At 42.3% G+C, this 27,997-nt stretch overlaps 1 protein-coding gene across 1 annotated transcript; it reads left to right on the top strand.

Moving 5' to 3' along the window:
- The first annotated feature begins 111 nt into the window (after nt 1-111).
- On the top strand, nt 112-25,644 carry TTLL12 (tubulin tyrosine ligase like 12). Its single transcript, XM_054399336.1, has 14 exons — nt 112-241; nt 6,557-6,732; nt 8,593-8,791; nt 10,525-10,684; nt 11,340-11,473; nt 12,854-12,930; nt 15,702-15,818; nt 15,926-16,120; nt 18,303-18,414; nt 20,269-20,420; nt 20,502-20,583; nt 21,517-21,585; nt 23,388-23,526; nt 25,189-25,644. The coding sequence occupies exons 1-14, from the start codon at nt 122-124 to the stop codon at nt 25,338-25,340; spliced, it is 1,884 nt and encodes a 627-aa protein (XP_054255311.1). The 5' UTR covers nt 112-121; the 3' UTR covers nt 25,341-25,644.
- Nucleotides 25,645-27,997: the final 2,353 nt, after the last annotated feature.

The raw sequence follows: 27,997 nt of genomic DNA, 5'->3' as shown, positions 1-27,997 counted from the left end.
GAGGCCGCGCCTCTGGCAACGCCTCCGCAGCTCTCTCCTCCTTCTCAGGGGCTGTTCCCGCCGGCATGTTCCGGTCTGCGCCGGGGCGGGCCGCGGGAACGGGTGGTGGCGGTACTCAGCTATGTCGGCAGGCTCTGAGGAGGATCTGGCGGCTTTCGTGGCCCTCCATGGGGCCGCGCTCCGCTCATCGAGGGTGCCGGAATGCTACTGGGAGAGTCTATGCCGGAAGCTGCGCGGTGAGGTGGGTGGCCGCGCGCCATTGGCGGGTGAGGTGGTGCTGCGGGAAGCCCCTTCGGCGAGAAACGCCGAGTGGGGCACCCAGCCGCGCCCCGCCGAAGGGGCTTCTCACAGTGAGGGGGCAGTGGCGGGGTGCGAGGTTTCCGTGTTCTCGTGCCAGTTGTGTTATCAGAGTTGCAGCTTAGGGCTATAAAAGAAGTGAGGTGTATCTGGTTTCGTCCTATTGTTGTCAGCATGAAGCTTGAAGGCGTTTGGTAACTGGAGATGCAGTACTGGAGAGGGGTGATGAGTATGTCCTAAAGCCTTTTTGCCGAAGAGGAATGTGGAAAAGCAACAGCAGTAGTGTTAAAGTCAGGACGTTGTCCTATATGCATTAGGGTTTGGTTAAGTTTTTGCCTGATTTTATATTTTTTTTTCCTTCCCAGTTCACTTCTACGCCGGTGTACCTAGTTGTCAATCACTAACTGGGAAGTCGCAAAACGCACGAGTTAGCTCTCCCCCGGGCTGCTTTCTGCGAATGGTTTTGGCTAGGTGGTTTATTGCTTTTTGTTTTGCTTGAGTTTTTTGTAATTTTTTTTATTCCCGATCCAAGTGCAAGCTGATCAACTCTTCCAAAGAAAAAGTGGTTGGAAAAGAACGTTCTGACAGTGGTTAAAATAATAATGCAAGCATCTCTGATGGTGTTGAGTGACTTTATCAAGCCAAGTTTGGGGCAAGTTGTAAGCCTTTGTCACTCACAGACGCAACGCCATAAATTTGGGGATGTTGCCCTTTGTGAGCTGTTTTGAGTTCGCCTCTTGTAGCTCTGCCGAGGCAGTGCGCAGGAGCTGACCATGTTTTAGCTGAAGCTGACATCAGGAGTCCAGACGTATTCCTGAACTAAAGGGAGTGTGGCAGCACAGGCATTTTGTGCAAAAAACTTGTAAAGACACAAGGTGAATTTAGATTTTTTTTTTTCCCCACTTTGCACATATGCAGCCAGGTTCAGTGATGAGGAAAGCTGTCTCAGATTTGTTGGAGAAAGGAACTGAGGCAGGAAAGAGACAACCCGAAGCTAGTTGCCTAAAGACTTGAGAACGCTCCAGGGTGTCTGGAGGAGCGTACCTAGAGAAAGCAATAATGAGGTGAACTTTCAGCCCTGCACCGATGGTCTGATGGGCACCTGGAGGTATAAGGAGAAAAGGGAACTGGTGGTGGGGTGCTGAAGGGCATGATGAGCAGTGGAGAAACAAGTGAGATGGGATGAGAATTTTGAACAGGCAGTGTAAGACTGTGGGGAAGAAGAAAGGACTTTAACATACACGTACAAGCCAACTAATTTCTGATTACTTGAATGCACCTTTTCGTCATCTCAGCTGCAGAGTTGGGATAGATGGGAGGCATAGCAAGTCATTACGTGATCTGAGAGTTTATAGCAGATACAGTGAGGAAGGGCCTAAATATGCTCTTGCCACTTGCTAGCAGTGGAGTGTCTGGTGCTGCTAATAATGTGAATAGTTATGTATTACAGAGAAAATAAATCCAGATGAACTCAAGCTTATGCCCAGTCACAAACTTCCTCTTGTGTTATACCTCTCAACAAGCCTACATGCAAGTAATTTGGAGCAGGAAATACCTACTGCTCTGCTTAAACAGGAAGGTATGAGAAGGGATGTGCTTAAACAGGATGAAATAGAGGACAGTGTAAAGCCTGTATGAAAACCCGAAGTTGCAAGCTGTTGCATTGCCACTATGCCAGTATTGTGTAGCTGGCAAACTATGGAATTGTGCTGGCATGTAACATATGCTGAAGATTTGTATCCTGGCTGAAATCCTTGAATGTTATGGGGGACATTTGAGTGAGAGGAGACCCATGGCTCTGATTAGTTTACATAGGCTAGGATGGTGAAAGGCAGGGTGAAGAAAGCATATGCCCTAAGGAGACAGGCAGTTCCTGTTTCATTTCGCTTGCAGTGGTGGCTGGGCATGCTCTTTTGTACCAAGTGTTACAGTGTGTGCGGAGAGAGAGAGTTCAGTGTGCTTAGGAAGACGCATTAGGGTGCTCATGGGGCTTGTCTCTGCTGTTACAGCTTCTGGGTTTTATCCAGAAGAAGGGCAAAAGACTGAGAAAATTACATAGAGGAGTGCAGTTGACTAGGATGAGCTCTTGAGGAGGTAGAGACAGCATTACAGTACCTTTAATGAGAACTGTGTGGAGTGTCTGACGAAGCAGCAGTAAGGAAAGCAAAGGTGGAGGATGAAAATGTTTTGGGAGTCCAGATAAAGAATAATGGGAGGGAAGGGGGGGGGGGGGGAGGTGTCCAGTGCAAGGTGAGCCATAGGATGTTTCCTTGTTTCATGTCTGAAGGTGGGAGGGTATTTTTGTCTTGTCTTAACCTGTTGCAAAGATGAACACTTTCTAGCCTAGAACTTGGAAAATTTGCGTCCATAATGCAGATAGCAATCTCTCTTACGTCAGTACCTCTAGAACCCAGCCTCTAGGCAGCTGTTTTCCAACACTCACGCATGCTTCAACACACAGAGTGAAGGTGTGCTGCTCTTGTGTGTACCTTAAAGCCTGTGAGAGAAACAGGTTGTTTGGTGGGGTTTTTTGGCTGGTTGATTGGTTTTTTGGGGGGGGAGAGTTGTGTTTGTGGTTTGGTTTGGGGTTTTTAATTATTATTTATTTATCTCGAGATCTGCTGGAGCATGTTTCATTGTAAGAGCGTTACGTAACCATGAAGCAAACTGGATTGCTTGTTCAAAACATGCTAGATCAAGGAACCTGCTTTTATTTATTTATTTTGTTTAGCATTCCGTGGTCTTTAGAAGTCAAACTTTTCTGTTTCTGCGAGAATCTTGAAAAAACAAAACAGATGCACGTGTAGTAGGTTACTATAAACCCTATTTAGTGGTTGTTTCTTACATTATTGGAGAAACCATGTATGGCCTAGTTATAAGCCAGAGAAAAAGAGTAACTACATAAAATTTTATTCATAATATTTCTTTTTTTTTCTGTTCCTGCCGTATGGTAAGTTATGTGGCAGGCTTCTGTGTACGACAGCCAGATTTTTCTAGTCCTGAGATGTCAGTGGCAAAGGACTGCTGAGAGTTTCATCCCGCTTAGAAATTGAAGCTTATAATTTATTACTAGAAGGTGTGCAGCATGATCAATACCACTAGACTTTATTTTCCAGAGCAAGCGAGGGCATGGTGTTGCTCAAAGGCTACCTGTGGCTTTTAGAGCAATTTGCAGCATGCTCAAAAGGAATTGGCTGAAGATGCCTGTGCATGGTAATCATGACACGTGCCTGCTTTGTTATCACCTTGTCTTGTTCCTTGGGTTTGTTAGGTTGAAGCAACACCTGAAATACGAAGAGGGGGGAGATTTTGCCCAAGCGTGTTTTGCATGCAAATGGTTGTGCCACTGAAATGTGTTGCTACTCCTTTGCTGTCTTGTAGTGTATTACTTTGGTGGATTACTTGGAATCATAGAATTCTGTAGGTTAGAAAACACGTTTAAGATCATCAAGGCCAACCAGAAATAGGTCCAGCCAGAAACAGCCAAGTCTACCACTATCTCATGTCTCTAAGCACCACATCTACGTGTTCTGCTTCTAGCCAGACATTACACATTTCAAACTGGTAGTGTAATCTTATCCAACTGGGTTTTGGATAAGTAGCTTAAGATTCTTTTAATGGAGCTGCTGTGTTAACCAGGTTCACAGTGTGACAGACCCTCTTGAAGGGAGGGAGGAAGAGAGGAGGGCAGCTGTGTCATCCACCCTCTCAGCATGCTGTCTGTCCGTACTGCCAAACCAGTCAGTTCACTACTGAACTCTTTGCATTTATCAACCATGAATTGTAAAAAAAAAAAATACAACAAATATCTCACAGAAAGCTGCTGAACAAGGTGGGTTTGAGCTGCTGCTCCAAGAAGTGTGAATTGTTTCAGATAAGTAATACACTTAATTCTTTTTTTTTCAATGTTATTGGTTCTTAAGGAGAACATTTTTTAAGCATAAATCTGTTGAAAAGGTGTTAAAAGTGGAGTATTTTTGCTAATTGCAACTGCTACAATCTTGTGCAACTGATGCTCTGTGAGAGGGAGAAACTTTGGTTTAGAGGATTTGGGGACCTTTCATTTTTAGGTCTTGAGTTGATACTTAATAAAATAGAAAGCCATCAGCCTCCTTCAATTGTAGACAGACTTGATAGGAACGAATGGGTGGAGCCTGTGGCGGGAGAAGGCTGATCTGCAAGTCAGCAACTGGCTCACCTCTTGCAAAATCTTGAAGACAAATGTCAGGTGTAGAAAGCATACGTATGGCATACTGTGTCAGGTGTCAAGTGGAGTTCAGTGAATCACATCCGTGGTTTTCATTTTCTAATGACTGCCAGGCACTTAGCTGTGGTTTCTGCTAGGTAATGAGTTTGATGAGGACAACTCTTGATCAGGTGGTGAAGTGTCACTTCAGGGAGGAATGGAACATGTTTGCACCCTCGTGCACTTTTTTGGTGCCTGTTGTGGGATGGCATTAGCACTTCGGTGGTGAGCCAGATCAGTGAGTTGATCCAGGTGGGAGCCAACCTGATGAAAATTAGCTTTGAGCACCGCTGACAGCAGCATGAGGAAGGACTCTTCCTTTCGTTGAGACCTGTCTGCGGTTACATGGATAGGAAATTTACAGGCAGCTAAGCAGAAACTTAAAGGATAGGTAGAGTTACAACAGCGAGAGTTGTGGGTTTGCTTACTATTTAGCAGTGTTACCATCTCCTAGCAAAACTGGGAAACTAGAAATAAATTAGAACTGCTAGCTATTTTTATGCCTGCTGAAGTGGAAGATAGTCAGTTTCTGATTTTTTTTTTTTTCCACAAATAGGTTTATTTTAATTTCCAGAGAGATTGTGCTTTTTTTGTTTGTGGTTGTTTTTTTTTTTTTTTTTGCCTAAGAAAAGTAATTTTCTTCACCCTAAGAAAAATGTATATGTGGAGTTAGCCAACATGTTGGCATTTTTTTAACCCCCTCCCCAGCCTAAAAGACAATACTATCCCCTGATCCATGGAAGGGAATTTCAGGCACTTCTCCACTTGGATCTGGTCTATGATGCCATGATGTGGCTTAAGAGCTGAAGCAGGTGTTGTTTCCTCACCACCTTCCTGCCTTGCTAGCTCTCTGTGGGTGGCTTTGCTTTACAAATGTGGAGTTGATTTCCTCAGTGCTCTGTTAGGGCTTATCAGAAATAGTTATCCTGATGGAACTCTCTTACACAAATAAATAAAAGCCTGTTGCTGCCACTAGATTTTACAGCTAATGAATTGTCGGTGTCTAGAAGTAATGACTTTTAATAATGTGACTAGATTAAACTGGTGGGCAGGTTAAACCAGTAACTCTGGAGGTACACTTCTAGGTCTCGCTCACTCCCTGTGACTTTCTAGTGAGATTACACTGAGACAAATGATTTGTCTGTGCCTGCCTGGCTAGTTATCTAATATCTGAGCAACTTAGTAAAATACTCCCTCTGAAAGGATTGTAAAGTCTTGAGGTTTTTCACTTTTCTCTCTCTCTCTCCTTTTTTTTTTTTTTTCTTACAAGCATATGTTCACTTTGAAATCATGGAAGTTGTTAACAGTTCTGGAAAAGACATGCCAGCTCACCATTTGGCAAGATTCTGGATGAAAGAGAAGCGACTTACTTAATTTACGTGGGTTCTAGGTGAAGGCTTTTATGCCCACAATAGGCAGGAATGTAAACATTAGTAGAGGTAATACAGACTTTAACTTACAGCAGTATGAGGAATCTCCCAGTTCATGTAGAGGTGAATAAGCACAGGTAGTTCCTTTTGTAAGGAAGGAAGAGAGAGGGAAACATGCTGAGGTGCTCAGGTTTCTTAACTGGTTCAGAACTCAGTTGGTAGAAGCTCTTTTTTTTTCAGGGGCTTTAATATACTTTAGTATAGTCGTGGAGTCTGGGTAACTTCTAGTTTTACAGGTGTGAAATGGTTGATTTTTAGCAAAGCTGAGCAGAGATACTCTGTTTTCAGCTTCAAAAATTCTTTGGGGAGTTAAACTAACAGAATAGCGGTAGTAGACCTATGGTTACCAAAGAAACTGATACAGCTTCCTGCCAGTATTAACTAAAGAAACTTCATGAATCAACAGCTCTATGAAAATGTGAAAGAACAAATATTGTTGTTTATTTATCTGTTCAAGACTGACATTCTTATTGTAGTGGATTTCAGGCCAAAATCGTCTACAAGTGCCTTTCATGATTGCATTTTGCCCATCCGGGTGCTGCCTCAACCTACAGCTTGGTATTTTGTACACTTTCCTCCTCAGGTATTTGATGCTGGTGACTACTTTGGGATAATGCAAGTAGAAGAGGTGGATGAGGAGGAAGAAGTGGATGAAGAAATGGAAGAAGAATTAAAAAAGAAACCAAATCCTGGAAGTGAACCTAGTTTCAAAGTTATTGTAACAAATGAGAATGGGCTTCAGGCCTCCAATCCCAACAGGTGAGTAGTGATTTCAGAACTAGTGTTCATTCTTTCAGTACTCTTAAACCCTAAAATTATACAGGTATTTTGTGTTAAAACTTGTTTGATCCTATTCAGAAATCTTCTTGCTATAAGATGTAGCTGCCTGTTTGAGAAAAGGTGCATGCTATGAAGCACATCTAGCAACAGGTGGTAGGACTGCAAGTATCTTAATGTTTTCCTTTTTAAATCATACAGAAAGATACTTAGAAACAGATTTGAGTAATCTGAGGGAGAAAATAGGGAAAAGTCAACCTTGAAACGATTTCTGCAGGAATAAACCAAAGTACTCCCTGACCTACAGGGCCATGCCACCACCACTCATTCCTTGCCTATCCTCTCTGAAGAGTTTGTAGCTGTTGAGTGTGGCACCTCCAGTCCTGTGAGGCGTCTCACCACATTTCTGTGATGGTCACTATATCATAATTTTCATGGTAGATAATGGCTTCTAGCTCCTCCTGTTTGTTTCCCATTCTGTGTGCATTAGTGTAGATGCACTTCAGTTGCTCTAAAGCTCTTGCCACTTTTTTGAAGAGAGAAATCCAAATTCCTACCTGGCTGGTCTCAGGTGCTCCTGTGGTTGCTAATTCATCAGTGACCCTTGCATCTTTGCTGCCACATGCCTTCAAGAATACAGCAGACTGACAGACCTCACTAGCACACCATCCTTCAAATATTGGTGTGCTGCCCTCAGACTTACTTCTAGCAAGCCTGGTTTTGTGCTCTTCCCCCTTCCAATCTAGTTCAAAGCTCTTGCCATGAGCTCTGCTAGTTCCTGGGCTAGGATCCTTTCTCCTCTTTGAGACGGGTGTGTCCAATCTTACCAGCAGGCCTGGTGTCCTGTAAATCAACCCATGATTAAAGAACCCAAGTCCTGTTGGAGTTAACAGGCTTGGAGCCACACATTGATCTCCTGGCTCTTCCTGTTTCATGGCATTTTCTTCATCGACCATTTCTGGACATACTATGTTGAATATGCCCACCAGTAGCTGCTTCATGTGAAACAGCCATGAAACTTTCATGTCTCAGAAGGCCCCCAAATGATTTTGCAGAACAACATATTATTCAGGCAAGAGTACAAGGTTGATTCAGTAAAGGTAACAATGATTGAAAGGGAAAACATTCTTGTGTTCCCTTCCTTTAAAAAGAGCTGGGCTTCAAACACAGAAGAGTTTTTCTCCTCTTTTTCATGGCAATGCTAACTAATGCACAGTAAGCCCTCTAGAACAGAAACAGCCTAAATTTCATCTGCAAAGTTGTTCCTAACCTCTAATGCTACAATGTGTACTCTGGGAGAGACTTTGTGAGTAAAAGAAGACTTAGTTATCAAACCATCTACGAGGACACCTGAGAGAGTTGGGGTTATTCAGTCTGGAGAAGAGAAGGCTCTGACAAGACCTTATTGTGGCCTTCCAGTACGTTAAGGGGACCTACAAAAAAGTTGGTGAGGGACTTTTTAGGGTGTCAGGTAGTGGATAGGACTAGGGGGAATGGAACAAAAATAGAAATGGGTAGATTCAGATTTGAGGTTAGGAAGAAATTCTTCACCGTAAGGGTGGTGAGACACTGGAACAGGTTGCCCAGGGAGATGGTAGAAGCTCCATCCCTGGAAGTTTTTAAGGCCAGGCTGAATGTGGCTCTGAGCAACCTGATGTAGTGTGAGGTGTCCCTGCTCATGGCCGGGGGGTTGGAACTGAATGATCTTGGAGGTCCCTTCCAACCCTGACAATTTCGTGATACTGTGTGACACGTAGCTGTTATTCACAGGGCATTTGGCTAAGTATGTGGGGTGTGGGGGAAATACATATCATTTGTAACATTACCTAAATTTTCTTTAAGCATTTTCCTCATCGACCATGCCTGGACATACCGCGTGGAGCAGGCCCGCCAGCAGCTGCTGCACATCCCTGGTTTACTGCACAGGATGGCAAATCTCATGGGAGTCGACTTCCACGGGGAGCTCCCAGACGAGGGCAGTGTTCAGCAAGTGCTGCAGGAAATGTGGAAATACAACCAGACCTATCAGCTTTCTCAAGGGGTGAGTCTCCAAAGCTTGCTTAGGATGGTGGAAAGTTCCGAGCGATCCCCAATGAAGACATTCCAGTATACGGCCATCTCACCAAAGGTGCATTCTCAGTTAAACAGAGGTCCTTTACAGGCATTTCATTTCATTGGAAGGAGAGCAAGTACCATGTAGGGCTAAAATGCAGTGACTTGTTACCAGCTTTTGGAGGAGAACTTTGGAGAGGGGGTTTAATAAAGAAGGGAAAGATCTGTTGCAAAAGAATAGGAAGATCTGCTTGTATTTTGTGTGATCTTTTTTTTTTTTTTTTTCCCCTACTCAAACTTTCTTGTAGTGAAGGTAAGAACTTCTCATGTATCAACTGTTTTACTTAGAAGTGTGTTTCTCAGCTATGCTCACACTTTTGTTCACTTTTATAGAGTGCTTTACACACTAGGAATATACCTACACTGTCAAATAACCTCCTAGCTTGTATTTGGCAACTGATACTGTGTAAATGTTGGCTCACCCTCATGTGAGAGGCTCCTAGCTTCAAGGTGGAGCCTGTTTCTGGTCAAAGCAAGCTCCAAGGGCTGCTACTCTTAGGTGGTGTGGATAACACCACATCAGGTTTGGTCCCTCAGCCCTGTGTCCTTCAGCAATCTACCATCATATCTTGAGCCTTCAAACACCTTCAAGTGCTGAGGGAACACAACCCTCAGGGTTCACTTAAAAACCCTCTTGTAGGGTCTGTCATGTAGCTACTCAGCTGCTGTGAGTCTTTTGGGTTAAAGAGGTGAAAGTTCAATTCTTTGGATGAAGCCCTATGCAGAATGGGCATGGCTAACCCTAAGCAGCGTGAGCATGACCAGACTGCACCTGTTCGCTCAGAGGCTTGAGGTTGTTCTCTGGAGTGGTCAACCTTTTCTGTCAGCTTAGATCACAGTAGTAGCAGGCCTGAAAACATCACTGAGAAAGGGATTTGTTGTGACTGCTTCCTCTTCAAGTAAAAGGAAGATCTGAACAGTACCTCTTACCTTTCTACACTGTGTCTTTGTTTCCCATTTTGTCATGAATGATTAGTGAGTCAGGTTGAATTATTTGTGTTAACCTCTTGAAAAGTGATTTCCTGGAAAACAATTAATTCAACCTGTAGCTGACCTTGTCTTCTGTTCTCCTTTCTGGCACTTGGCTGCTTGAAAATCTTAAGTCTAATCTCTGTGTTCTGTTTCTCACTCTCTAAAAAGGCCACACTAGTACTACCAAGCAATTTAAAGTTTATTCATTCAGGGTTTCATTATGACAGGAGGTGCTTTGATGATGCAATCTCAACACAGCTAGCAGTTGTTGCAAGGAGGCAGTTCTGCTGTCCTTCAGTCTTAAGCTGTAAACTTGAACTTTTAACAAACTGATTCTGATAAAAGTGGGAAAAAAACCTAATTCTATCAAACAGCCTTCTGCTAGTTTAGCTCCCTGCAGTGGCTGTTTAGTAGAGAAGTGGACCTGATAGGCAATAGCAGTAGCATAAGAAAGAGGATGGGACGGTGCAGTTGAGATGGGAACAGGCTGTTCCCAGCAGTGGCTGCATGCTGGACTGGCTTATCTTCAGAGCTGCAGGGATGAGAGTGTTACTCTGTACCCAGCCCCTCCACACAGTCCTGGCTGGAGAAGGAAACAGAAATTGTGCAGGAGGTGCTGGGATGCTTTTTTAGCAACTGATGTGTGCAAGGTGTCTTTCTTTCTCTCTCTTTTTCTTTATTCATATATAGACTGCAGAGGAAAAGGTTCCTGTCTGGTACATTATGGATGAATTTGGATCACGCATTCAGCATTCAGATCAGCCTAGCTTTGCAACAGCACCTCTGTTTTATATGCCTCAACAAATTGCTTACACTCTTCTCTGGCCATTGAGAGACCTTGAAACTGGTGGTAAGTGTGTGAGTTTTGGGGGGGTTTCTTTAAACGCCCACAACAAAAGAGAGGCAGCATTCTTAAAAATCACTGAACATCACACAGTAGGACAAACATTTCTAGACCAAAATGACTGCACATTTGTAATGCTATGGAATTAAAACATTCTCTGTCAGGTTATTTCCATAATTTATATAAGATAGAGGCCTTTAGCAGTCAACAACATTGCTAATGTTTTATTGATTGAGAACTTCAGTCTTGCATCATTGTCGTAGTGAAACTGTTGATTCTGTCATCAGGAAGTTTAAAATCAAAAAATCCTTAAAAGTCTATGTTTTTAATCTGATTGAAAAAGGCAACTACTGGAAGTTGGGAAATTACAGACCAACGATTTTTTCCTGTAGTCTGGATTTGAGGACACTTATGTCCCCATCATATGAAGAAGAGTCTGGCTGTCTGACTAAACTGACCCAGCTCAGATGATTTTGGACTAATTTTTGCATCCTAAATAATACTCATTCCAATGCAGTTCTTTATCTCCAATTTTACATTTAAATAACAAAAGTTGTGGTATTGTTAACTGTTCAGCCATCATTTCTGTAATGTGGTTTGAGAGAATTTTTGGTGAAGAACAGATGGCAGTTCCTAGAAGGTTCTTCCTGTTTTGCTGCAGATGAAGTGACTCGGGATTATGCCTATGGGGAAACGGATCGCTTGATCAGGAAGTGTGTTTTGTTACCCTGGGTGCCTGCTGAAGTGTTAGATGTGAACTGTTTTACACCAGAGCCATCTGATGAGTATTACCAGGTATAATTTTAACAAATATCACATTTTATCTCTTTAAAGAAGAGGCACTGTCTGAAAAGAAGAAAAAAACCAAAACAAAACATTGCAAGTGTTCTGATTTTGCTTCATGTGAGGTACTCATCTTCCAGTTAGATATTTAATGTGTTGTCTAACAGGCTTACCAATTGGATTTATTATTGTATCTCTTCTGGTTAGTTATTCCTGTAACAGCCTTTAAGGTAAAGAGGAATGCCTGTGGCTGAGCAGGCGTTTCACCACTGTGACTTACAAGGTCAGCCTGCAGCAGCTGGAACTCAGGGAGCTGTTGCAGACCAGCAGCTACTTTGGATACACTTCTCCCAAACTTCTGTGAGCCTTTGGCAGGGTATCTGCAATGATCCAAAGGTATGTTTCCTTTTATCAGTCAGAGGCTTTGAAAAAGATCCGAGTGAGGTAATTTTTTGGAGTGTTTACTGCTGAAGGCAACAAAAAGCCTTTATCTGCTTTTACAGGAGCAGAATTAGGTTTTAGCCTCCTGTATTTATTTTTTTTATTATTTGCAAGAAAACATCATAACTAAATGGTCAGTCAGCCATTTTGTTAGAAATACAGTAACTTCATCTTTCAATTACTGTGATAGTCTGTAATTTGATATTTTGATTAAAGTTCAGGAGAATCAAAAATTTCTCAGGGTGCTTTGGCAGTGTTGATAAATCCTGGTCTTGAAGCTGTATTTCTTGTTCCTTTTTTACTCATAGCCTCTTACCTCTGATTCCCTTCTGCCTCTGCTCTTGTACCAAGCTGGGATTTTTTTTTCTGAGCAGCATATTATGCACCATAATATACTTCTCAAAATGCAGCTTGGGTAGAATGTTTTTAAGGCCAGGCTGGATGTGTCTCTGAGCAATCTGATGTAGTAGAGGGCGTCCCTGCCCATGGCAGGAGGGTTGGAACTAGATGATCCTTGAGGTCCCTTCCAACCCTAACAGTTCTGTGATTCTGTGAATTCACTTGTGTCAAAGATGATGGAACAATGAGATGTGCAGATGGACTGTGATTATTACTGTAACTACAAATACATCTGTATATGTGTATGTAAATACTTACATGAAGATGAGGAATTGCAGTAAGTAATCTGTAGAAGTTTACAGTTTGAAAAATTTCAACAGGCTAAACTTCAGCAGGCTATTGCTAATAAAACACCTGGATGAACACTGAGTTGTAGCTTCTCCTTAAATATTGTGTTGGTTTGCAATCACTTCTATAAAACTGTTTATGCACACTTTAACATTCAGTTTGGACTAAGCTGCTGTTCATATCCACTGAATACTGTGGATTTTGACCTAAGGCTGCTCACTTATTCTGCCTAGTATTAACAACTTTGTTGTTGTTGTATTTTAGGCTATTTTAGCAGAAAACAAGGAAAAACTGCCTATAACGATAAGCCCACCAGTTTATGACAAAGACAAAGTTTTCAAGTACGTATCTGCAAACAAAATGCTTCCTTACTAAGATTAAGTGTAATAATTGCAGTGTGCTGAGGCTGAACAGCCTTTTCCAGCTTTGAAAAAGAGGCAAGTTGAAGATGTGTTTTTTATGTAGCTACTTGCTTCAGATTCTGACTTACTGATTATTCTTGTTGGATTCTTCAGAATAAATGGATTGTTGCTTACAGAACTTCTAAAAATTAAACTTAGATTTTTTTTTTTTTTAATATTTTTACTAAGTGCTACCTTCTGGGTGAAAGAAAAGTTGCATAATGTTGTAACACTGTTTTCATAAATGAGTATAACTAAAGTGCATAAGAAAGAATAAAAACTTATGCATTATAGCATGTACATTCACTGGGCTACACATGCTTTTGTGTGCTGTGTAACTACATTAGACTCATCTTCTTAGGATGAGATGGGCAAACAGGAGTATTGTCAAGACGTGTGGTGGGTTGAAATTACCCCAAAAATAAAATTGCCAGACCAGCTCAGTTGGAAAGCAAATGAAGCTGTATTTACAAGCACACTAAAATCTAGAAATATGAAATGCAATGAGTATGTACAACATATACAATATTTACATGTATTTACAATTTATAAACAACACAAGAACCCCCCCTGGACAAAACCAGGGGGTTACCAACAGCTTCCTCCTCTCCCCCCCTTCCCCCCTGTACATGGGACAAGAGAAAGAGAAGAGCAGAGAGTAGCTTGTTAGTACCTAGCCACAACAAGAATGCAGCCAAGGTGAGCAACAGCTAAGTAAAAGCACCAGCTAGTATCTGCTCGAGCAAAGAACTGAAAAAAAGTTACTTTATACAACTAACTTTGTTAGTTATCAGACCAATGGCATTATTTAGACCTTATCATTATTTTTCTTTTTGCATCCAGTGGTGATTTATTTACATTCTACCACTTTCTACTCAATCTGTGGAAATTGTTCTAGACATCAGCCTAAAGCTACCACAACATGGGGTGTTTTAAATTGAACATGTGCCTGACTATAAAAATGGGGTGTGTGGTGTGAAACCATTTCAGAAGAAAGTTGGAAGAACGTTGCAGTGATAAGGGATTTTTGTAAGTAGAAGCAGAGGCACTGCATGGCTGGACTGCTTTATAACTAGTTCAATTCCAGAAAAACATACTCTTACATAGAGTGTGATGTGACTTGCACTCCAGGGTGCTTGTAGTCTGACATTAGAATCCACATTCTTGATTGCAACGTTTTGCTTCAGAGTTGGGGTTAGGCTAAAATGTATTTTGTAGGCACACTTGCACCCCAGCTTCTTGTGTTGAGGTGATTTGTTATTAACCAGATCAACTTTACTTGAGAAGGACTAATGAAAATCAGTCACTTTGAGTTGAGAGGCATTTGTTAACTTGCCCAGTGATAGTTTAGATTTAATTATGCAGCTGAAAACTTCGCTTAGAAGGCTGAGGATGGCAAATGCTGTTTTTTTCACCCAGTGTACTTGCCTCTGTTTCACATAAGGTAGCCAAAGGAATAGCCCAGTAGTTGTCAGATGCCTGCCATTATAGTCTGTGTTCTTCAGCACAGGGATCTGATTTTTTTCAAATGTATGGATTAATACTGGATATACTAAACCACCTAAGGGAATCTGGCCACTAAACTCAGTGATAGGTGGTGTTAGCAGTGAAATACTCTAATTTTAAATAGTGTTTCCATGAAGATATTAAGATTTATTAGTTAGGTTTGGATCCAGTTGCACAGAACTATTTTTCTTTGTGTGATAATACCTTATAGGGTTTGTTTGTGAGGTACTGATCTGGGACTGTATGAACAACTCAAATTTTAGTATTTCTTGTGTTGCATGTGTTCTTGCACTTGTACTGCCTTGGAGCTGCTGGATGCTTAGAATCATAGAATCATAGAGGAGGAAGAATATAGTGGTTTCTCATAGGAAAAAATAGCTGTTGCTTAGTCTGTTTAAATGTCCCCTTTCCGTGAGATCTGTTTTCTGTGTCTTTCTTTGTGAGTCATTATGCTGAATTCTGAATTAATCACTTCAAGCTGTAAAATCATCAACATGACCTATATTGCTATCTGCTAGCCAGGTCACTGGCTTTACTTGAGATGTTTCTAACATATGCAGTATCTTGCCTTAGTCTTGATTATGTTCTGTAGTTTGTCTCAGGTTTGAGCTGGGTTTTGGAGTGTTCTTTTGGTCGCTTCTTTGTTTTTGTTGTTTGTTTGTTTTTTTTTTTTTTTTTCCTCTAATGGGACTGGGAGTCAAAGCTGTGTACTTCCTGCACATAGGTGATGTACATACTTCATATAAAAGTTTTGATTGTTTGGAAATGTTTCTTTGTATGCGAAGTTCTGAAGAAATGAAAATAGTCTTCTGAAGCTAATGAATTTAAACTGACAGGACTTTGCATTAATTTCTTTTCTTGTGGATGGCAGCAGGTTGATTTTTAAAGACCTTCCAGCAACAAAGGCATTTACAAGGTCTCCCTCATTTTAGTACTTCTCTGTCAGGGACTTAGTCACTGTTTTCTGAATTGCTATTTTTGTGAAAAGTGTAGAAACTAAACCATTTGAGATTTCTGTCTCAAAATATAATTGTTCTGTTCCACTTCAATTTAAAATGTCTTTGTGATTAAGGAGAGATTGTCACAATGTGCACTGGTAAAGCACAGTTCTTGTAGAAAGTCTAACTTAACACTTCTTGTTCAAGCACAAGTTGATCAGTTTCAGAAACCAAATTGACAGGTTTTTTTCATATGCCTTTTTCTAGGGTTTTCACAGACATCCAGCAAGTACTCCACAACCTGACCCACCCCCGATTTGTGTTCACAGACAACGAGGGAGAAGCAGACATCCTCTACAACTTCTCACACTTCAAAGATTATAGGTTGCAATTGTTCCCCTGATAATCTAAATTCTCTTGCTGCTATGAAAATTGCTCCCAAAGGCCTCCCCAGCATTCCTCCTTCACCCAACAACTTCTCTGTTTTGTAGGAAGCTAAGTGAGGAAAGGCCTGAGGTAATGCTGAACCAGTTCCCGTGCGAGAACCTTGTGACTGTCAAAGATTGCCTGGCATCCATTTCTAGACGAGCTGGGGGACCAGATGGGCCGAGATGGTTGCCTCGTACGTTTAACCTCCACACAGAACTGCCTCAGTTCATCAGCTACTTTCAGCAGCGTGACAGAAGGTAGCTCATCCTTCCACTTCCTTTCATTTTGTGCTTTCTTAATCCCACTGTCCTCAAAAATTAGAAGCCTTCATTTTGGGTTTGGCAGTTCTTACCACCACCATGAGTTTGCTCTTGCTGTGTTAATATTCCAGGGAGTTTTACCTGGAAAATGTGAACTTTTCAGTTGTTTGTTTTTTCTGTTAGAGTAATTAAGTAATACCAATGGCATCCTGGCCTGCATCAGGCATAGTGTGGCCAGCAGGAGCAGGGAGGTCATTGTACCCCTGTACACAGCACTGGTTAGGCCACACCTTGAGTACTGTGTCCAGTTCTGGGCCCCTCAGTTTAGGAAAGATGTTGAATTGCTGGAGCATGTCCAGAGAAGGGCAACGAGGCTGGTGAGAGGCCTTGAGCACAAGCCCTGTGAGGAGAGGCTGAGGGAGCTGGGGGTGTTTAGCCTGGAGAAGAGGAGGCTCAGGGGAGACCTTATTGCAGTCTACCTGAAGGGAGGTTGTAGCCAGGAGGGGGTTGGTCTCTTCTCCCAGGCAACCAGCAGCAGAACAAGAGGACACAGTCTCAAGCTGCGCCAGGGGAGGTTTAGGCTGGAGGTGAGGAGAAAGTTCTTCCCAGAGAGAGTGGTTGGCCATTGGAATGGGCTGCCCAGGGAGGTGGTGGAGTCACCATCCCTGGAGGTGCTCAAGAGGGGATTGGACGTGGCACTTGGTGCCATGGTTTAGATAGTCATGAGGTTTAGGGTGACAGGTTGGACTCGATGATCTTTGAGGTCTCTTCCAACCTTCATGATTCTATGATTTTGAAACACTGAAACTTTGCTGTGATTTTACTACAGATTTGAAGGCTGTTAGGTTTTGTCTAGTCAAAGTCTTTTTCATGTATTTAACAGATACACAAAGGATCAAAATGTGTGTGCAACAAATGTTGGTTTGTTTTGGTTTTTTTTTCCAGGGGACCAGTGGCAGTTGTTCTTGCATTTAAGACAGAGTAGAAAATGTTTTTAAAATACTTGAGTTCTGTAGGGATGGGAAAGTAAAACTGAGGTTTAGTGTTAGCCTAAAGCAATTGTTGAGCTTTAGGGTTTAAATCCACACTCTTTCTGCTGATGCAGCTGTCTCAGAGTGGATGGGAACTATGATTTTCTTTGGTAAGAGAGCTTTAGGTACTGCTAACGGAATAACCTCTTATGCCTGGTGTGTAGTATTCTGCTTGAAAGGTTACTTCTTTGGTGAGGCTTTCCCATATGATGCCAGGTGCCAAGCATTTCATTTGGCCACTGTTTGCTCTGTATAGTCTGTTATTGACTGGATTAGCCAGGAGAGAGCACTGCTTCCATGTATCCCTAGTGTGTGGTGTTTTAATTGCCTTTTAAAATCAAGGATTGACTGTCAATCTAATATGTATGTAGGGAATGGGAAGGAGGGGGTAGGAATTTTCAAATTAAAAAACAAACAACCAGAACAACAACAGCAAAAAAAAAACCATCCAAAACAAACTCTTAACTGCAGCTGGGTTTATGCTGTTTATCATCAAGCTCAAGATTTTTCTCAGGATGTTTTAACATTGAAGAAAAGAAGACATGAGGTGTCCATCTTACTTGGAAACAGACATTAAAAGATCAGCATGTTGCCTCTCGAGGTGACTAGGTACTAGAGAGTGAAAAGATGATGTGCCTTCATTTTTCTTGCAATAGGAACTCTTGAGATACTGTGTGATTTCTTCTCAAAGAGATGACTTACAATGTCAGTTCATGTGAATTCTCTGGAGATGTTCTTAGGTAATCAGCTTGGAAAATTGCACAGCACCCTGCCAGAATGTTCTCTGACTCTCTGCAGAGTGGCTTCCACACCATGACTTGTGTGTGTCTGTGATGATGCTGTCCTTTTTGTGGGCTGTTTTCCTCTTTGGAAGGAGTCAGATGCAGAAGAAGGAAATAAACCATGAGAGCATGCATGGGTCCTAACTGAAAAGATCAGTGAATGCTGTGGCTGCATTTTCTCCCTTTTACACCAAAAACCTACCACTCACAGCTGTCAGTCAAAACTCCTTAGTTCTTGCACTGTCACCCACAGCTTTATAAAGTATTTATTCAAGCGAGTACATAGATCAGTTCCAGTGGATGTTCAGACAGATGGATGAGGTGGATAATGACAACTATTGACTTCTCTCCCTTTCTGTCTCTCAGAGGAGAAGACAATCACTGGATATGCAAACCGTGGAACTTGGCCAGAAGCCTGGATATTCACATCACCAACAACCTTAAGAATATCATCAGGCACAGGGAAAGCAGCCCAAAGGTTAGAGATCATGGTTTTTAACGTGATGTAAAGAGGAGAGATGAAAAGACTGCTTCACAGAAGGAGGTCTAAAAATGCAAAGAAGGGAGTATATTTTCTTTGAAGTTCCTAGACTGGCCATAAGCAGTTTCAATCAATTCACAACTGATTCACATTCAAATTGATCAGCTCCATTTGTGGCAGTGATGAACTCAGCCTGGGATTTTCTTGTTTAAGAAACTTAAGGCCAAGTGGAAGGTCCTACACCTGGTTCAGGGCAATCCCAAGCACAAATACTGGCTGGGTGAGGAGTGGCTCGAGAGCAGCCTCAAGGAGAAGGGCTTGGGGGTGTTGGTTGATGAAGAACTCAACATCAAGCAGCAATGTGCTCTTGCAGCACAGAAGGCAGCAGTATCCTGGGCTGCACCAAAAGAAGGACCACTGAGGTGATTCTGTCCCCTCTATTCTCATGAGGTTCTACCCAGAGTACTGCATCCAGTTCTGGTGCCCCCAGCGTATGAGGGGCATGGAGCTGCTGGAGTGGGTCAAGAGGAAGGCCACAAAGATGATCAGAGGGAGAGTTGGGGTGGTTCAGCCTGGAGAAAAGAAGGCTCCAGGGAAAACTTAGAACAGCCTTCCAGTACCTGAAGGGGGGCCTACAAGAAAACTAGGAAGGAACTTTTTGTGAGGACTTCTAGTGATAGGATGAGAGTGAATGGATTGAAGCTTGAGGAGGGCAGATTTAGATTGGATATTAGGAAGAAATTCTTTACAGTGAGGGTGGTGAGACACTTGAACAGGTTGCCCAGGGAGGTGTGTGGACTTGCATGTATTTTCTGGAATGTGGAAATGCACAAAGAATTGTTTTGTGTTTCTGGTTCAAAACAAGGTCACTGAAATTCTAAGCTTTGTGGGTTTAAAAAAGGAGCACATTCTGTCCTCCCTCTTCCCCCACCATGATGTCAGAGTTTGGTAAAAGTTACCTGCACCTGGGCTGGAGCAGTCCTTGCTATCAATACAGGCTGGGGGATGAGGTGTTAGAAAGCAGCCCTGTGGAAAAGGATTTGGGGTGCTGATGGACAGGAAGCTGGACATGAGCAGGCAGTGTGAGCTTGCAGCCCAGAAGGGAAATCACATCCTGGGTTGCATCAAAAGGTGTGTGGCCAGCAGATCCAGAGAGGTGATTCTGCCACTCTGCTCTGCTGAGACCTCACCTGGAGTACTATGTCCAGCTCTGGAGCCCACAATATAGGAAGGACATGGACCTGATGGAGCAGGTCCAGAGAAGGGCCATGAAAATGCTCAGGGGGTTGGAGCATCTCTGCTACGAGGACAGGCTGAGGGAGCTGGGGTTGTTCAGTCTGGAGAAGAGAAGGCTCCAAGGAGACCTAATAGCAGTCTTCCAATACCTGAAGGAGGCCTACAGGATGGATGGAGAGAGGCTGTTTACAAAGGCCTGCAGTGATAGGATGAGGGGCAATGGCTTCAAACTAGAGATGGGCAGATTTAGATTGGATATCAGGAATAAGTTCTTCACTATGAAGGTGGAGGAATGCTGGAATAGATTGCCCAGGGGGGTGGCTGAGGCCCCTTCCCTGGAGATCTTCATGGTGAGGCTCAGTGAGGCCCTGGGCAACCTGATATAGTTGGGGTTGTCTCTGCTGACTGCAGAGAGGTTGGACTGGATGACCTTTGGAGGTCCCTTTTGGTCCAGACAATTCTATGATTTGCACAACAGCATCATGCATTCGTGCACGTTGCTAAAGAGAAACCGAAATGCAGACAAAGACATCCTTAAATCATTAAGATCTAGTGATGCTTTGCTTCCACTTTGGCTGAATTGTATTTGCTGTGAGTGGTTCTGCTTTGTTGCAGGTAGTGTGCAAATACATTGAGGATCCAGTGCTGTTTCACCGAGAAGATGTGGGGCTGGTGAAATTTGACATCCGTTACGTCGTATTGCTGCGCTCTGTGAAACCACTCAAGCTCTACAGTTATGATGTGTTCTGGCTGCGCTTTTCCAATCGGTAATTATCTTCTCCTCGTTGTGGAGTGGCTTAGAATCACATCTGATACCTTGGAAGCTAAGGAATTGTTTTATTCCTTAGGGCATTTTCACTTGATGACTTGGATGACTATGAGAAGCATTTCACAGTCATGAATTATGCTCCCAGTGTAGCACTAAAACAGGTAAGCAAGCTGTGTAAAATCCTCCCTCACCTTTCCATTCTTACAAAATCTTTCAGTGTCTCCTTTGTGACTGTTGCCAAATTATCTATTTCACATCCACTTTAAAGTATCCTAAGTCCTAAGCAGATATTTTCCTAGACTCTTCCCTTTCTTTTCCTCTAATCATAGGTGCTTATATAGGGTTACACAAACCTACATCCTCAGTATAACCCACATAAAATCATTGCAGTTGGAGAAGACCTTTAAGATCATAGAGTCCAAGCATTCTCTAACTACCAAGTTTGGTGCTAAACCATGTCCTTCAGCACCATATCTCTGCCTCTTTTAAACACCTCCAGGAAAGGAGATTCAGCAGTCTCCCTGGGGAGCCTGTTCCAGTGTTTGAGAACCTGTTCAGTGAAAGTACTTCTAGTATTCAGCCTAAATCTCCCCTGGTGCAACTTGAGGCCATTTCCTTTCCTCCTAATGCTTGTTACTAGAGAGAAGAAACCAACACCCATCTCTACAACCTCTTCTCAGGTAGTTGTAGACAATGAGAAGGTTTTCCCTCAGTCTTCTTTTCTTTGGACTAAACAACCCCAATTGTCTCAGTTGCTCCTCAGCAGAACTGTTCTCCAGACCAGCTTTGTTGTCCCTCTTTGCACCTGCTCCAGCACCTTAGTGTCTTTTTGTTAGAGGGGCCCAAAGCTGGACACAGTACATTGATAGAAAACAAAAAAATAATTAGTAAAATGACATCTAATCATCATCAGAGAGTAGCATGTTTTTTCATAACAGGAAATGCTGTAACAAGAATGGTATTCAGGAACTCTCTGATTCCCTATCTGGGTTTGTATGAATGGCAAAAAAAAAGATTATATTCCATTCACTTGTCAGTTGATTGCGTGGTTGTTTCCAGCCAAGAAAGTCTTTCATGTTGCTGAACTGTTTTAGGTACACTGTGAAGAATTTATTCCTCTGTTTGAAAAACAATATCCAGAATATCCTTGGATAACAGTACAAGTAAGTCAACAATTCATCTTTCTGCTGTAAATATTCATGGATCTTTTTTACTCAGTGAACTACTTTTTCCAAAAGTGTTGGGTTGGTTGGGGATTTTCTACACAGAAGACACACTTTACATTTATCAGTACCACAAAGGACATCAAATGTTAACTTTTACTTTAGAATCATTTCTTGACTTAGTATAATTCCTCCTTAAACATTTTTGGTTTTATCATTTGAGAATTTTATTGCATGATTACACTATAAGAATTCTTTATATTGGACTTAGTAATAAAGGCAGTATTTACTATCCTCAGGTCCCATGAACCAGGATCTTTTTTTCTTGCAAGTTTCACCCTTTTTTGGCAGAGGATTGCCAAGCTAAGCTTGTGGTTCTGAAGGTTCAATATTGGATGCAAAAAGGTGGGGGGGTCCAGAATATAAAGTGTGCTAAGCACTGCAGATGTTGCTCTCCTGTCTGTGGAAAAAGTGTTTTCAAAATTTCTTCAGCAGAATGCTAACTCTGGTTCTGAAAAGCTGAACTGCTGAGGTAATCAAACTCTTGCTTCCTTTGTAGAGCCATTACCAAATGGCTTTACAAATTAGGGAGGTGTCAGAACAAATAGGAAACTGAAGTAAATAGGAATTTGAAGTATGTAGTAATGTCAGTAGAAGAGCATCACAGGTTTTGAATTACGTCTTTTAAGCAGAGCTGTGCAGTGCAGCAGAGCTCACTCACAAGACAAGGAAGTGCCCAAGGGGCTGGTAGAAAGAGGAAGTTCCAAATCTTACAGGTCCATAAAACATGCAGGGAGGCAGATGAGGGCCTTCTCTTTGGTTTGGGGTTTTTTTGCCTGTAATTCATGCTTGAGAGAAAAAGCTGGTTGTGAAGAAGTGGTTCAGAAACATACAAAACTGAATTGTTGCGTTCTTCCGTATTTATCAGGAGCTAGAAGATACACAGTGAGTGGTAGCTGAGCATCTGTGTGTATGCTTCAGAAGTGAATAAATTGCCCAACTGTGGGTTGATTTCCATAAATTAATTTACTCAAGTTTGATGCAGAACCTCATAACCAATCCATGATACTCGAAGTACAACAGGTTTTGCAGCACTAGGTTTAAAACAGTCTGGAAGCATCTACAAAGGGTGAAAAGAGAGACGTAGGTTACCCAGAGTAGTACTGTGTGCAGAGTAGGACCTGTTATGCCATCTTTTCATTTGCAGCACTACAGGATAAACTTAATGCCAAAATTCACACCTGTATGGTTTTTGTGTGTTAGTTAACTTTCACAGTGGATATCTGATTGTTTCTCAAAATAGCAGTATAGCATGTTCTTAAAATCACCATGCCCCCACCACCCTTTTTGGAGGAATGTAAGTGGGAAGAATATTTTTTTCACTGCAGAACAAAAAGAGAATGAAGCTAGACAACAACTAATAGGCAAGAAAAAGTCAGAACTTCACTTGTACTGCTGGTGTTTACAGAACTCTTTTTATTTTTTTTCCCCTCCTCTACATGTGCAGTACTGTGTGTAGTGAGAATGGGGTTCATTCTAATATTAAATGCCCTATTTTCAGGATTTTCTGAGTGCTGATTGATTTGCTTCCCAGAGAAGTCCCTGATACTGCTGTGTGCTTGACTTCACTGTGTTCTCTGTATCTAATTGCACGTTTTGAAGCTATCGCTGTGCAAATTCTCACCTGTGGGCTAGTGTAATTTGCAAACTCTTTTAAAATCTCTGTGAATTATTAAAAGCATATTTGGTTTTTGCTTTGATGGAATCTCCTGTCTCATTCAGAGACCTTTTTCTCTTACTAGGCAAATATCTTTAAGGCATTTGCTGAATTGTTTCAAGCTGCTTCAGCTAAACCTGCGCCTCTTGGCATCTGCGATTATCCATCATCAAGAGCTATATATGCTATTGACTTGATGCTTAAATGGGACACCAGCAGAGATGGTAAGAAGCTCATTTCTTTAGATGTTGAATTCCTTATATTTGTGGGCCTTTACAAAAATGTCTTTCTTCTGTCTGAAGTTTTACTGTTTTGCAAGCAGCAAGAGTTGTGTTCTCTGCCTGCCACTGATACCAAAACGTGTCTGGAGTTGCAGATCTTTTGGGTTTAACAGTAATGATGGGGGAACCGTTAACTGTGCTTGGCTGAGTCTTTGCTTCCCTTGTGACCCTACTTACTGTCAGTCTCTGTTTTTAAAAAAACACCAAAACCCAAAGCAAAGAAGGACAACAACGAAAAGAAACCAAACCAACCAAAACCAACCAACCACACACAAAAAGCCACCCCACACACAAACTCACTCTACCAGCAGCAAGTTTCCTTTCCCATTTATGGTGAGAGCATGTCTGAAATACCTGTCTCTCTACTAAAACCTGAAAAAGGCATCCTGCTTTCTGTGGCTTCCACACCTGGACCAGTGTCTTTAATGCAGTTCATTATTATAGGCAAGAAAGCCACAACATTTCACCATTTCAGTGTTATTGATGTTCTCAGGACCATTAGTTGTTGTCAGGTCTCTGCAAGAACATATGCTGTGTTAAAACACCAAACAGGTGTGTCTTGTAGGTAGAAAAGCAGCAGAGGTACCAACACAAAAAGGACTGCCAGGGAAGTATTAAGTGTAACTGGTTGTACTCTTTTATTTCATAGAGGGAAATGATTGAGAAACAGGAGGTGTAAAACTGAGCCTTTACTGTTCAGATCAGATGGAGCAAGGGTTTGAATGTGGGTCTGCTACTCCCATATCAAATACTATTTCACCTGTCCCATAGTTGTCTTGAGTGGGAGAGGCAAAGCAACTCATTAATATTACTAGCTTGAGGAAACTATTGTGAAAGGATCAGCTTCACATTACAGCCATGGCTCAACATGAGCTGCACAGGTCCCTAACCTGTTGAAGGTGGGGACATGGGTGAGTCAGCAGCCAATAAACAGGTTAGTTGCTTCTGTGCAGAGCAGTTTATTGTTTACCTATGCATCAGAAACTTGCACCTTTGCTTACAATCTCAACACCAGACAGGAAATAAAATCCTTTGTTTCTCTTGGCACAGAATGTGTTTGATTCTGAACTGTACTCACCAAGTTTTAAGAGAAAATTAAACTTCCTGGCTTCCTTCTAGGAGTGAGATGAAGTGGCAGGTGGAAGTGGCTGGAGTGTGAAGGAGCAGAAATGCTAGAAGTAGGAAGGTAGACATCTGAAAGCTTTAATAAAGGCAGGTTTGTACTGAAACATACTGAAAGGAGAAACAGTTTTCCGGAAGGTGTTTCAGGCTGTCAAGCAAGACAGCTGTATCAGGGAGGTCCTATTAAACTGCTGTAAATTCTCATTCTGAATGAGGCATTAGATTAGCATAGGGATTGCAGAATCTGTGGGATAATTGTCCTCTGGATAGTGATGGTAGAACAGACTGTGTCCCTCTGAAGAAGGAAAAACAAAAAAAACCCAACCTCGCTGAAATAAACCCACTTGCCTGGCTTGCTGGCTTGAGTCCTGAAAGATGGCTTTTCCCAGTTGTTTTCTGTAATTTGTGCCTTCAAGACAGGTAGTGATTCAGGATCTTTATAGACCTTGTATTAAGGGGCAATGTTTGTGTTACCCTTTACAGGAAAAAGAACTATGCAGCCTCAGATCCTGGAGGTGAACTTTAATCCTGACTGTGACAGAGCCTGCAAATACCACCCCACCTTTTTTAATGATGTCTTCAGCACCCTATTTCTGGATGAAACAGACGGCCGCCATGTGACATGCATTGTCTAGCCACAGGAGGTTTGACTCTATCCTTCTCAAGATATGCTTTACAGCAAGATTTATATTTCAGTTCTATGAGCTGCTGATGCAACTGTTTTCCTGTACTATTCACACAGGGGGGGGAATATCAGAAGAATATGCATATACTGTACTGATAATCATTCTATCTGCATTTTCCTTGTCTTGCTTAGTTGTTTAAATCATCAGTTTGGGTTGGTCAAATATGGGAGACCATAAATAGAACAGTAGCTGGAGCTATTGGCTTGTTTTTCAGATAGCCTAATTGCTTGCTTGCTGGGAAACGCTGTAGAAGTTCCCCATGTCAACAATAAAACTATAATTCACTGAAATGTGTTGGAGTTTGTGTGTCTCATTCTTATGTATCCCTTTTATACAAAGATCTGAAATGTTCTAATGGGAGAACAATGTCATATTTCAGTGCAGTGAACTGCTAGGGTAATGAGATTAAAGATTTGATGGCTCTGCCCCTTTTTCTTATTAAAAAACAAAAAGCAGAAAATAAACCCCACAGCATTTAGGAACCTTATACTGCTGGCTGTCATCCTTAGCTGGCCTGTTGAAGAAACTAGATTTTTTGAGAAGGGGTCAGGCAGGAAGTTATAAGGATGCAGTGGATGAAGAGGAAGTAAGGAATGCAAGGAATGAAGAAGCAGCCTGAAGGAATGAAAGGGATAAGGAAGAACTTTGCTAGAAGCCCAAGCAGTCTCTGGACCTCAAAGTTCAGGGCCTAGGATAGAGGGTTCTGGGAGGGGGATGTCAATTGGAAATTAAATATTCCTGATCTCCCCTCAAATCAGGGTAACTGGCTGAAGTTTAGCAATTTAATCTGTATTTATGTTGCTTTGTGTGTATGTACAAGGTGCAGAAATTCTGCTGTCCAACATGAAGTATGTATTATGTACTGTGTGGTTTTGAGCTGGCTCGCAGCAATCGGGATCTGCCTGAGAACAAAGTTATAAAATTGTATAAATATTCTAAACCTTGCTTCAAGCTTTGCAAATATGTATCATGTTATCCCTTACGATCAGGAAGGGAGGGGAGGTGTTTTTAGGCTATTTCAGGCTGGTCTGCAGGAACCTGTTTCTTTCCATTGGCTGGAACATAGGCTGCAGATATGACCCATCTGCAGCTTAGGAAAATTCAGTCAGCGCACAGGGGGGGCAGAAGGGAGAGCTGGATGGCAAAGACAGAAGCAGTTCTAACAGCCCAAACAGTCTCTTGCTAATGAGTCAGAACTTTTTTTAGCTCCCTACTTAAATGTGATTGAAGAAACATGGTCAAGTGCTTAATAGGTATGGTGTGACTACTTCAGTGTAGGGAAAAAGTGTCTGTGATACAGAATGTAGTAATGAGTGCTTGAGACTGGAAATGAATATGCAGTGCTGCCCAGATGTATTTGTCACTTGTGGGAGAGCACAAAGGCACCTTCTGCCTTCAAAGTACCTCAAAACATGTAACAAAGTGCCTTTGGATCTAGAGTAAATGGGAAGGTTTCCCTCACTACAAAGGGAAAATGATGTCACACTTGGCAAACTGGAACGACTTTAAAAAAAATAAGATTGTGCAGTGGGGCCACGAGTTTTGGGAAAGCATTGTCTGTTGTCCTCTTAAACAAAGGAGATATTTTTGTCTTACAGAAGACATCCCAGATCTGTATCAGCTACCATAACCCTGAAGAGGAGAAACCTTTGTTTCTGTTTCAAAGCAGCTGAGATGGGAAGGTGCAGGTAAAGTGAGTGGGTGCATGCCTTTACAAAAGCATGCAGCACTAGGACAAGGGGCAATGGTTTTAAACTACGGAAGGGTAGATTTAGATTGGATGTTAGGAAGAAGTTCCTTACTATCAGGGTGGTGGAACACTGGAACAGGTTGTACAGGGAGGTGGTGAAGGCCCCATTGCTGGAGATGTTCGAGGTCAGGCTTGATGGGGCTCTGAGCAACCTGATCTAGTTAGGGATGTCCCCAGTTACTGCAGGTGAGTTGAACTGGGTTCAACTCTAGAGGTTCCTTCCAACCCAGTGCATTCTGTGATTCTAGGTAGGAGACAGTAGTAGCTACAGTGTTTGTACTGCCCTGATGGGCAACTGACCCACTCGTGGCCTGGCTGCCAGTTCCACAGTCGAGGTCTGTTGGTGAACTGGCATCACACCAAGGGTGCAAGTGGAACTGCACCCTTGCAGTTACAGAGATATGGTTGGGGGCTCGCATGACTGGAATGGTGTCATGGACAGCTGTGTACTCTTTGGGAAAGAGACAAGCAAGGCGAGGCAGTGGAGTTGCTGTTTGTGTGTAAGAGCAACTGGAATGCATTGAGCTCTACCCAGGGGGGATGAAGAATGTGCTGAAAGCTTATGGGTAACAATTAAGGGTCTCACAAATACGAACAATACTGTTGTGAGTGTTTAATACAGACTAACAGACCAGAAAGAAGTCAGTAAGACCTTCTATACAGAGAGATGGAAGTAGCCTCAGGACTATATGCCATAGTGCTCATGGGTATCTTCAGTCAACCTTGTATTTTTGGAAAGGCCACACAGCAAAGCATACTCAATCCAGAAAGTTTCTGCAGTGCGTGGTAACTTCCTGGTGCAGCTGGGTGAGGAGCCAGTGAGGAGAGGTGTGGTGCTGTACCTCGTGTTCATAAA

The sequence above is a fragment of the Indicator indicator genome, chromosome 3 (assembly GCF_027791375.1).
Source record: "Indicator indicator isolate 239-I01 chromosome 3, UM_Iind_1.1, whole genome shotgun sequence".
Classification (NCBI taxonomy): Eukaryota; Metazoa; Chordata; class Aves; order Piciformes; family Indicatoridae; genus Indicator; species Indicator indicator.
Note: the sequence above shows the minus strand (reverse complement) of the source record. Positions and strands in the feature narration are given on the sequence as shown.